Here is a 12,089-nt window from a genome sequence, read left to right on the forward strand (position 1 = left end):
AGGCTCTGCACACTCTTGGATTGCATCCTACCTAGCAGGCCACTCCTACCAGGTGACGTGGAGAGGATCTACGTCTGCACCACATACACTCACTACTTGTGTCCTCCAGGGCTCTGTTCTAGGCCCTCTCCTCTTCTCTCTACACACCAAGTCACTCAGTTCTGTCATATCCTCACTCGGCTCGGTCATGGTATCTCCTATCATTGCTATGCGGATGACACTCAACTACTTTTTCCTTCCCCCCCTTCTGGCACCCAGGTGTTAACACGCATACCTCCATGCCTGGCAGATATCTCAACTTGGATGATGTCGGCCCAACACCTCAAGCTCAGCAAGACTGAACTGCTCTTCCTCCCAGCAAAGACCTTCCTACTCAAAGATCTCCCCATCATGGTTGAAAACAGTGTCACCCTCCCATAGTGCAAAGAATCTTGGCGTGACCCTGTCGTTCTCTGCAAACATCAAAAGCAACGACCCGCTCCTGCAGGTTCATTCTCTACATTATCCATAGAGTACAACCTTTCCTCACACAGGAAGCGGCACAGGTCCTAATCCAGACACTTGTACTCTTCAGTCTGAAATACTGCAACTCGCTGTTGGCTGGGCTCCCTGCTTGTGCCATCAAACCCCTGTAACTTATCCAGAACGCAGCAGCCGCCTGGTTTTCAACCTTCATGTTCTATCATGTCACTCAGCTCCTCTGCACATTCCACTGGCTTACAGTTGAAGCTTGCATCCACTACAAGACCATGGAGCTCACCTATGGAACAGCAAGAGGGGAAGGTTGCTCTAACCCTACACCCCAACCCGAGCACTCCGTTCTGCCACCTCTAGTCTATTGACCCTCCCATCCCTACGGGAGGGCAGTTCCCGCTCATCCCAGTCCCACCCCAATGGTGGAACCAGCCTCCCCCTGAAGCTAGAACAGCAGAGTCCCTGACCATCTTCCAAAAACATCTGAAACTTACCTCTTCAAAAAGTATGTTAAATAATCCTCCTCCTCACCTCGACCCCTTCTAGCGCTGACTCTACTGACAGCCACATTGAGGAAAAATTTACTTTCTATGCCTGTGATATGTTGTTGTCCCACCTAGATATCTGAAGATGAGTGCACTAACTGTAAGTCGCTCTGGATAAGTGTCTGCTAAATGACTAAATTGTAAATGTAAAATGCAAAGAAAACGCACAGGGATTTCACCAGGAGTCCAATGGTGACTTTAAAACAGTTCAATTTTAAATGGCTGTGATAGAAGAAAACAACATTGTTACTCCACAATACTAACCTAATTGACAGAATGTAAAGGAAGCCAGTACAAAATAAAAAATATTTCAAACCATGCATCCTGTTTGCAACAAGGCACTAAAGTAATAGTGCAAGAAATGTGGAAAAGCAATTCACTTTTTGTACTGAATACAAAGTGTTATGTTTGGGGCAAGTCCAATGCAACACATTACTAAGTACCATTCTCCATATGTTCAGCATAGTGGTGGCTGCATCATGTTATGGGTATGCTTGTAATAGTTAAGGACTGGGGAGTTTCAGGGTAAAGCAGAAATTGAATGGAGCTAAGCAGAGTCAAAATTCTAGACCTAGTTCGGTCTGCTTTCCACACAACCCTGCTAGATGAATTCACCTTTCAGCACAACAATAACTTAAAACACAAGGCCAAATATACATTGGAGTTGCTTACCAAGAAAACATTGAAGGTTCCTAAATTTCAGAGTTAGAGCTTTGACTTAAATCTACTTGAAAATCTATGTCAAGACCTGAAAATGGTTGTCTAGTAATGATCAACAATCAATTCGACAGAGCTTGAAGAATGTTTTAAATAATAAATGGTCAAATGTCACACAATCCAGGTGTGGAAAGCTCTTAAGAGACTTACCCAGAAAGACATTTCAATAAATGTGCAGAGAGAAATTGTAAACATGGTTCCCTTTGTCATTATGGGGTATCGTGTGTAGATTGGTGAGAAAAAAAACATATATTTAATCCATTTTGAATTTAGGCTGTAACACCCCCAAAATGTGGGATAAGTATCCGTGCATGGATACTTTCTGAAGGTACTGTTGTTCAAATGCTTCCCTTGTCTCCCCCTTCTGGCTATTGGGGGAAAATAATGCATAGTAGGTTTCTAAATGTACATGACAAGCAAGGTAAGCGATCCCGGGTTAAAATGAACAAAGAGGGAAAGACGTAGGAGGACTATCCGTACTAAACTTTAAAATTGTATTTCCAGGCAGGCTGGGTCCATCGACTCATGCGGTTTACGCCAAATCCTGACTCTGCCATCAGCGTGATGCAACAGGAACCGGGATTCGTCAGACCAGGCAATGTTTTTTAACTCTTCAATTGTCCAGTGTTGGTGATTGTATGCACACTGGAAATGCTGCTTCTTGTTTTTAGCTGATAGGAGTGGATCCCGGTGTTGTCGTCCGCTGCAATAATCCATCCATGACATGGATTGGCGAGTTGTGCATCCTCGAGATGCCGTTCTGCATACCACTGTTGTACTGTACCATTATATGTGTCTGTTAGCTTAGGAAAGCAAATTAATGCCAAAATCTGTGCAATGTTGTGCGTAATTTTTCCAACATAATGACACTTATTTGGAGTCTGTGGCTCAAGTGGTTTGAAAGCGCGAATATTCGTCGAATACCTCAGCTAACAGGCTGAGGTAAAGACAGTTTCAAGTTGGATATTCGATGGATATTCGCGCTTTCAAACCTCAATAGCTTTCAAACCACTTGAGCAACAGACTCCAAATAAGTGTCATTATGTTGGAAGAAATTGCGCACAACATTGCACAGGTCTTATTTTCACGATTTGGACATGAATTCACTTTCCTAAGCTAATAAACATGTGTAAATGTGAGCAGCATTTTGTATTCCTAGCTGAATTAGTTAGGGAGTGTAAACAAAGTAAACTTTTTTTTTTTAAACATTCAAATTTCAATAGCTTGAACTTGACTCAAACAAGGTCCAGAATGTCCACTGACTACCCTTCTATATATTGCACACCCTTAAGTTTGTCCATTTTCATCTCACAAGATTATACACAAATTTTTCCAAATCTAAAATTTCAATAGCTCCTTGGTCATGTGACCTACTGACCTCAAACAAGGTTCAGAATGTCTACAGACTATCCCTTCATATTGCACACTGATGCTTGTCTACTTTCATCTCATGCTATTAGACTTAAATATGTAAGCTTTGCAGGCCTTCATTTCACATGGGCGTTAAACTTCTTTTTTTTAAGTTAACAAATGTTCCAGCCTCGCAATAACCATCTTTTATGTGGACACTGAAAAGACCCACAAATGGCTGTATGTGGAATGGATCAAGGACAGGAGAGGTGTTCGAACAGAGGTGCTTAAAGGAAGGAGCACAGGCAGGCCTCATGAAAAACAATGTTTCATATGCTCTTTTTAATCACAGTAATAGGCAGTGATGTTAGTCAGAGTGAGCTTGATAAGGTGAAATAATTATTTTCATAGCACCACTTTCATATACTGCACATTAAGACTAATCCTTCTAAGTTGAGTATTAGAACGCAGTTTCCATAACCTGATAATGACTTGATATTTGAGTGCATTCACAACAAGCCACCTGCAGACAACGTACAAAATGCAATAGTGCATTTGAGGGTTGGTTTTTCTGATGAAAATAATGATTTGATGCACAGCCTACTATTTCTAACTGTCTTTTGGAAGTAAAATCCTTTTTCCAAAATTAATTTAGGTACACTTTTGTGAAGAGGTATGAGGGTTGTGATATGGGTCATTTAATAGTAAAATATTTTAAGTGATCAAAACATTTCTATATTGCTTCCCCAGTATCTGCATGAACCATCAGGCCAAGTGTTTTTGGTTGACCTTGCTGGACAGGAAGAGGGGGAATCAGAAACACGCTGCATTCAAATTCAGGTCTTAGTTATTCCAGTGTACTGGATCTAATACATATTAGCATTTGACATACATTCATAAGTGTAATAACTTTTTAGGACATACTGTGAAAAACCATCTTGGCTGCTGGCTCTGTCACTTTCAGCCATGCGCAGAGCAGACTGAAAGGGGAAGGGTAGCTCTTGACTTGAACCACAGGGGTTCTCTGTAAAGAGAGTAATCCAAAAGGCACAGACACACCCCTTGACCTGTATGTATTCTCTCCTGATTGGCTCTGTGGTGAACTGACTAAAGTGCCAGAGGTATGAGGAGAGACATCCTCTTTTGTATTTATGGGAACAAATATTTCATAACACTTTGGATCCTATTATTGGAGAGTTAGAAGACAAAATGCATCAATGCAAAAAAAATGTATTACTAATTACTGTCCATGAGTAACCTCAACCTTGTGGGTCTATGGGTGTTTTGGCCAATAAAGTGCCAACTCAATTCTCCCAGTGACGAGTCTCTCATGCCCCTATGAACAGGGACACAGGGCAATAGTTTTTCATCTAAACCAGCCCTTTTTTACTAGAGTACACTAACCCCTAATTGGGGCTCTTTTCTTGACACATAGTAGCAGTTTACCAGATAACAAGTCAAGAAGAACAAAACGTAGATTGTTGTAAGGGTGTATTACATCCTGTGCTGGCACCATTGTCATATCCATTCTGGATTCTGAGAGGTAAAATCAGAGTTGAAAAATGCCTCTATGTATGTGAATACATTTTCCACCAAGACAGAACTGCCAAAGGGGGTGGAGTTGGAATCTACTACAGAGTTCTATCATGCTATCCAGGTCTGAGCCCAAACAGTTTAAGCTTCTACTTCTAAAAATCCACTTTTCCAGAAATAAGTCTCTCACGATTGCCGCTTGTTACAGACCCCCCTCAGCCCCCAGCTGCACCCTGGACACAATTTGTGAATTAATTGCCCCCCATTTATCTTCAGAGTTGGTAATGTTAGGGGACCAAAACTTGGATATGCTTAACACCCCGGCCGTCCTACAATCTAAGCTAGATGCCCTCAATCTCACCCAAATTATCATGGAACCTACCAGGTTCAACCCCAAATCCGTAAACTCGGGCACCCTCATAGATATCATCCTGACCAATCTGCCCTCCAAATACACCTCTGCTGTCTTCAACCAGGATCTCAGCCATCACTGCCTCATTGCCTGCATTCGTAATGGGTCCACAGTCAAACGACCACCCCTCATCATAGTCAAACGCTCCCTAAAACACTTCAGCGAGCAGGCCTTTCTAAATCGATCTGTCCCGGGTATCCTGGAAAGATATTGACCTCATTCCGACAGTAGAGGTTGCCTGGTTATTCTTTAAAAGTGCTTTCCTCACCATCTTTTAAATAAGCATGCCCCATTCAAACATTTTAGATATAGCCCTTGGTTTACTCCAGACCTGACTGCCCTTGACCAGCACAAAAACATCCTGTGGTGTACTGCATTAGCATTGCATAGCCCCTGCGATATGCAACCTTTCAGGGAAGTTAGGAACTTATCAGCAGACTCAACAGCCTTGGATTCTCAAATGACTGCCTCGCCTGGTTCACCAACTACTTCTCAGGTAGAGTTCAGTGTGTCAAATCGGAGGGCCTGTTGTCCAGACCTCTGGCAGTCTATGGGGGTGCCACAGGGTTCAATTCTCAGGTTGACTCTTTTCTCTGTATACATCAATGATGTCGCTCTTGCGGCGGGTGATTCTCTGATCCACTTCTACGCAGACAACACCATTCTGTATACTTCTGGCCCTTATTTGGACAATGTTAACTAACCCTACAACTCTCCTTCCGTGGTCTCCAACTGCTCTTAAATGCAAGTAAAACTAAATGTATGCTCTTCAACTGATCGCTACCTGCCCGCCCGCCTAGCATCTCCACTCTGGACGGTTCTGACTTAGAATATGTGGACAACTACAAATACCTAGGTGTCTGGTTGGACTAAACTCTCCTTCCAGACTCAAGCATCTCCAATCCAAAATTAAATCTAGAATAGTCTTCCTGATGCGCAACAAAGCATCCAAACATACCCTCGTAAAACTGACTATCCTACCGATCCTTGACTTCGGTGATGTCATTTACAAAATAGCCTCCAACTACTCAGCAAATTGGATGCAGTCTATCACAGTGCCATCCATTTCGTCACCAACGCCCCATATACTACCCACCACTGCAACCTGTATGCTCTTGTTGGCAGGCCCTCGGTTCATATTCCTCGCCAAAACCACTGGCTCCAGGTCATCTATAATTCTTTGCTAAGTAAAGCCCCGCCTTATCTCAGCTCACTGGCCACCATAGCAGCACCCACCCATAGCACTTGCTCCAGCAGGTATATTTCACTGGTCACCCCCAAAACCAATTCCTCCTGCTGCCTTTCCTTCCAGTTCTCTGCTGCCAATGACTGGAACAAATTGCAAAAATCACTGAAGCTGGAGACTCATATCTCCCTCACTATCTTTAAGCATCAGCTAGAGCAGCTTACAGATAATTGCACCTGTACATAGCCCATCTGTAAATAGCCCATCCAACTACCTCATCCCCATATTGTTATTTAATTAATATATTATTTTGCTCCTTTGCATCCCAGTAGCTCTACTTGCACATTCATCTGCTGCACATCTATCACACCAGTGTTTATTTGCGAAATTGTAATTATTTCGCCACTACGGCCTATTTATTGCCTTACCTCCCTAATCTTACCTCATTTGCACACACTGTATATAGAGTTTTCTATTGTGTTATTAACTGTACGTTTATTCTATGTGTAACTCTGTGTTGTTGTTTGCCATACTGCTTTGCTTCATCTTGGCCAGGTCACAGTTGTAAATGAGAACTTGTTCTCAACTTATATCCTTCCTGTTTGGCCCTGGGTGTCCTTGGATGGGGCCACAGTGTCTCCTGACCCCTCCTGTCTCAGCCTCCAGTATTTATGCTGCAGTAGTTTGAGTTGGGGGGCTAGGGTCAGTTTGTTATATCTGGAGTACTTCTCCTGTCCTATTCGGTGTCCTGTGTGAATCTAAGTGTGCGTTCTCTAATTCTCTCCCCTCCTTTCTTTCTCTCCCTCTCTCTCTCGGAGGACCTGAGCCCTAGGACCATGCCCCAGAACTACCTGACATGATGACTCCTTGCTGTCCCCAGTCCACCTGGCTGTGCTGCTGCTCCAGTTTCAACTGTTCTGCCTTCTTATTATTCGAACATGCTGGTCATTTATGAACATTTGAACATCTTGGCCATGTTCTCTTATAATCTCCACCCGGCACAGCCAGAAGAGGACTGGCCACCCCACATAGCCTGGTTCCGCTCTAGGTTTCTTCCTAGGTTTTGGCCTTTCTAGGGAGATTTTCCTAGCCACCGTGCTTCTACACCTGCATTGCTTGCTGTTTGGGGTTTTAGGCTGGGTTTCTGTACAGCACTTTGAGATATCAGCTGATGTACGAAGGGCTATATAAATACATTTGATTTGATTACCTGGTTGAATAAAGGTTAAATAAATAAATACTGTACGTGGGAATGTCTTATGTCCATCCTACATGTAGTGTTGGTACATGGAATATTCCTCAACTGCATATATCATAAATTGCAAATAGAAGTATCATGTTCAACAACTGACATTTTCAGATATTTTTTTGACAAACACACTTTGGTGCTTACAATTCATTCTCTATTGTCATAGATTTGGTGGGCACTGTCATCTTTGTGATATGACTTTCTTTAAGCACGTACTGATGAAACTGTCACTTCATCATTTTTTCTTAAAGTCTACAAACGCTCTACATTTATTCACTCTGATAGGGTTGGATCCTATATTCTACTTTTATTATTGTCCTGTAAATGGTTCAGTGCCTATAATTTAAGCTGTGTGTGTGTGTAAAATGGGGCATAAAGGAAGTTACGTCTACAACTAAATTACTACTAGATCATAGTGATAAGGAAAACAGCTTACAAATTTGGCCTATATAGAAGGGTACATTCTGCACCATGTTTGAAGTCAGTAGGTCACATGACCAAGGAGGAGAAAAATTAATGTAAAAATGTGAGATGAAAATTGACAAACTAAAGGGTGTGCAATGTGAAGGCCCACTGAGTGGACATTCTGAACCTTGTTTGAAGTCACATGACCAAGGAGCTATTGAAATTGTACATAAAAAAAAAAAGAGTAAAATGTTGTGACATAAATGGACAAACTAAAGGGTGTGCAATATAGAAGGGTAGTCCATGGACATTCTGAACCTTGAGTGCAGTAGGTCATATGAAAAATGTAAATAAATCATTTGAAATAGTGCGAGATGCAAATCAACAAAAAATAAGTGTGTGTCTATGCCATCGGGTTAGCTAGAACCAGTTTTTAAAGTTTTAGGAGTAATGGTTAAATAGCTATTGAAATTAGAAAAATTTGATTTGTCACTATGTTGACGGTCCCTAACTGCTGTTGGTGGACGTAAGGAAAACTAAAAGGCGAACATCCAACCTGAAACTGTCTTTACCTTGGTTTTTAAAATTTGTTCACAGACTATTTAACACAGGAAATGTTTTACGATGAAATTGTCCCCATATGATGTGGGAGTGCATGCAGTTAAATGCTGCTGGGACAAAGTTACAAAATTAATTTTGAAGTGCATGAATTTAAATATTAAATGCTTTGCATTTACTATGTTACTTAACAATGATAGCTCCGTACAGAGCTGCTGCAATAAAGATGTTGACTCTCAGATGGCAAATCACCTCACTCTTTCCCAATTTGCCAGTGGATACGGTTACCATTAGAATTATTGACAGCGAGAACGAATGGTGCTAAAGATTGCTTAGTCTCTTCCTGTTCATGATAGCTAGGAGTTTTGCAGAGAAATACTTCCAGAAGAATCAGATGATTTCCCACTCACCTGCTCCGCTACTCTGCTGGCATCCACAGCGATGTCACCTCCAGAATTCCCGATCCCGACCACCACCACCCTCTTCCCCTGCAGCCCCTCAGCACTGCGATATTCCCAACTATGTAAGTACCTGCCCTCAAACTCCTCTATACCTGGGTGGATAAGAAAAACAAATTATAAATAATGATACACTATCATGGTAATTGATTAATGATGATAATTGAGCATATTATTCAAATTACAAGTTGTGAGGGCTATGACTGGAATATACACATGATGATGTATGTAAGAAGGATGTGAGTCTATATATCTCCAGTGATAGTAGCATATAAAATGGACAATACACAATGTCACCGGGGACTATGATAGCGACAGAGAGTTGACAGTTACCTGGGAAGTCTTTGAGAGGCAGGTGTGGTTGTGTAAAGTGACCGGTGCAGACCATCACAGCATCAAAGACCTGAGACTCCCTCTGACCTTCTGTCCTCTCTGTCTCCACCTCCCACTGGCCCGATACTGGGAAGTCTGGCCTCTGTCGCACACTCACCACAGTGGTCTGACACACACAGGTAGACAGGCAGACATGCACGCACACACCACAAAATGAATCACTATTTACCATTGAAAGGGATCATAACATAAGATGTGACTGAATAAACATAAACTTCCTTCCTTCATGCCCCCTGACCTGGAAGACGATGTGCTTGAAGAGGTCAAAGGTCTCAGCGTAAAGTCGTAGGTAGATCAGCAGCTGGGAGTGGTGCATGTTGTTGGGCAGGTGAGCTGGTGGAGGGAAGTCGCTGTATGACATCATTTCCTTGGAGCTGTTGATTATGACTGACTGGTAGATGTTGGCCCTGCCTGGGTCTGGATGCTCCTAAAGGACAAGGACACCGACTAAGGATATGCGCCAATAGACACACAACTTATAACACCTGGCAAGTTTATTTGGTAAATATTTTCTTAACTCTTCTTGAACTGCACTGTTGGTTAAGGGCTTGTAAGTAAGCAGTTCACGGTAAGGTCAACACTTGTTGTATTCTGCGCATGTGACAAAGTTTGATTTGAAGGGCGCATCCAAATGGTTACGAATGTTATCCTCCTTACGGCCCATTAACAAACAATATGATTTACCTTTGTCAAAACTATTAATTAATGTTAATTCTATGTCGAGGAAAATTATTTAAAAAATATAAAAGTTTGTTTTCACATAGTATAAGCACTCGGAAGCGGACATTATTTAGCATTAGTATTCTCAGAGAATGACTGGCGGTGTTAGCTAGCTAGCTTTGTGACAAAATATTGCAAATATCTTAATGTTATCTATACAGAAAACATTTTGAACACGGTTTTAGTCTTCATTGATATTCTGTGTCTAACATTGCCATTCAAGCATTGATCTTTGTTTAGGATACAGCCTCTAAGTATAACGACCATTTGATACAGTCTAATATGCTAACTAGCTATCACCGTCAATCATTCTCTATCAGAATGCTAACTAACGTCAGCTTCCGAGTGCTTATATTACGTTAAAACAAACTTTCACATTTTTTCAATAATTTTCCTAAACAAAGAATAAACACATCTTTCAAATTCTGTGCAAGTTTCGACCAATTTAATTAATATTTAATGAAGTTTTGCTTGTTTGTGAATGGGCTGGAAGTAGAACAATAACGTTCGATCAGGAACGTGTCATCACTAGTTACCACAACGACAAAGTCATAAACCCTGCCTATTTCTACAATCTCTCTTCTAAAAATTGTATTTTAAACCTAACCGCCGTAACACTAACCACACTGCTAACCTTTAGCCTAACCGTAAACTTAAATTATGACCAGAAAGCACATTTGTTTTCATTCATGTTTTCTTTGTTGGTGTGATAACTAGTGGAAACCCAGGAACTAGGTCAAGTGAGCAGGGCATCATAAGGTGAATAGACCCCTTCTAAATGTGTCCAATGCATTAGATATTGGAACAAAGCCTGGGTAATCTATGATGCATACACTTTAGATATTGAAACAGAGCCAGTGTCATTTATATTGGATATTGAAATCTCCAGCAGTAGTGGGCAATCCCAAAACTCCATATAGGTACACTCACAACACACACACACGTACGTATGCACACACACAGAGTAGATTAGTGTTGATCAGGCATCAGGTTCCTCACCTAGTCCACTCACCTTAAACCTCCACAGCCCTCCGATGTCTTCACTGCTCTCAAAGCAGGTGGGCTCCAGACCCTCATCCAAACAGCTCTTGATGCTGGTCAGACCTGAGGGACCTGCCCCAATCACTGCTACTGTACGCACCATGATGGAACTACAGGGAGAGAGAGAGAGAGAGCAATGTTTGTACCATTGGAATAACTACAACTAATTTACAATATCACACTCACCTGGAGAAAGACTGACAGTGGTGTAAATCACGTCATAATTTCCTCAAAGTTTGTACCGACAGATGTAGCTTATTGAATAGCCTCAAACACCAAGTTAGGCATACTTCATTTAAAAATTCATTATCATGAATGATGACTCATGTCCAAACTGCATCTGCATGCCATTCATTTGATCTCAATCAGTTTCATAGATGGGAATATGCATTTAGCTATTCTTGAATTACTCTTTCGTGAGTGATTTAGAGCAGATGGCATTAAAAACTATTAGACTTTCTTGTATTTTGTTTCAATCAAAGCATATGTGACCGACCGGCTCCAAACCGGTCTTATATAGAAACATTTGGACCTGTCTTTTACATTGGATAAAAGTAGAGATTCAGAGCTCCAACATGCTATATCATACACTACAGTTGAGGAACAATGGGAAAGTCATTTTGGTTTGATAGTTGATAAACTTGTAAACTTTTTTTTATTTTGTAAAATGGCCTTTGAATGTTTCGGTACTAATATTGAAGAGCCTTCTACAATCATTCAGCATCGTTCACACCCTCTTAAGCTTTAGCACCGCGCCCACCTCTAAGGGTTGAGCAGAGCGTTCTGTACGAACAGAAGTCAAGCACCCAAGCTAACTTGCTAGCTACTTCCAGACACAAATGACATAACATCTCACTGAATATTACTCGTCCTAGCAAAGCTGGTTAGGCTGTTATGTTATCTAGAGCGTTGGTGACTGCAACTGTGCTGTCAGATTGTCAGTTCGTAATTCAAAACGTGTGGCTTTCGGAAAGTTCAACGCGCACTCTGGACACTCTGGCCGATGAGTAGGATTGATCCAAATGTTCTGGCCTCAACGGCAGTAATA

General features: G+C 41.6%; 1 protein-coding gene across 3 annotated transcripts in view; it reads right to left on the bottom strand.

Annotated features, from left to right (window-relative positions):
- LOC123996870 (flavin-containing monooxygenase 5-like) overlaps positions 1–12,089 on the bottom strand; it is a 30,996-nt gene that overhangs the window by 5,039 nt on the left and 13,868 nt on the right. For all 3 annotated transcript variants that reach the window (XM_046300657.1, XM_046300656.1, XM_046300655.1), the window contains exons 2-5: positions 11,013–11,151; positions 9,519–9,707; positions 9,221–9,386; positions 8,840–8,982 (exon numbers count right to left, since the gene is read on the bottom strand). In XM_046300657.1, coding sequence (XP_046156613.1) covers positions 8,840–8,982; positions 9,221–9,386; positions 9,519–9,707; positions 11,013–11,144 — 630 coding nt within the window. In that variant the 5' untranslated portion in view covers positions 11,145–11,151. The remainder of the gene's footprint in view (positions 1–8,839; positions 8,983–9,220; positions 9,387–9,518; positions 9,708–11,012; positions 11,152–12,089) is intronic.

Source organism: Oncorhynchus gorbuscha, linkage group LG15, assembly GCF_021184085.1.
Source record: "Oncorhynchus gorbuscha isolate QuinsamMale2020 ecotype Even-year linkage group LG15, OgorEven_v1.0, whole genome shotgun sequence".
Taxonomy (NCBI): domain Eukaryota; kingdom Metazoa; phylum Chordata; class Actinopteri; order Salmoniformes; family Salmonidae; genus Oncorhynchus; species Oncorhynchus gorbuscha.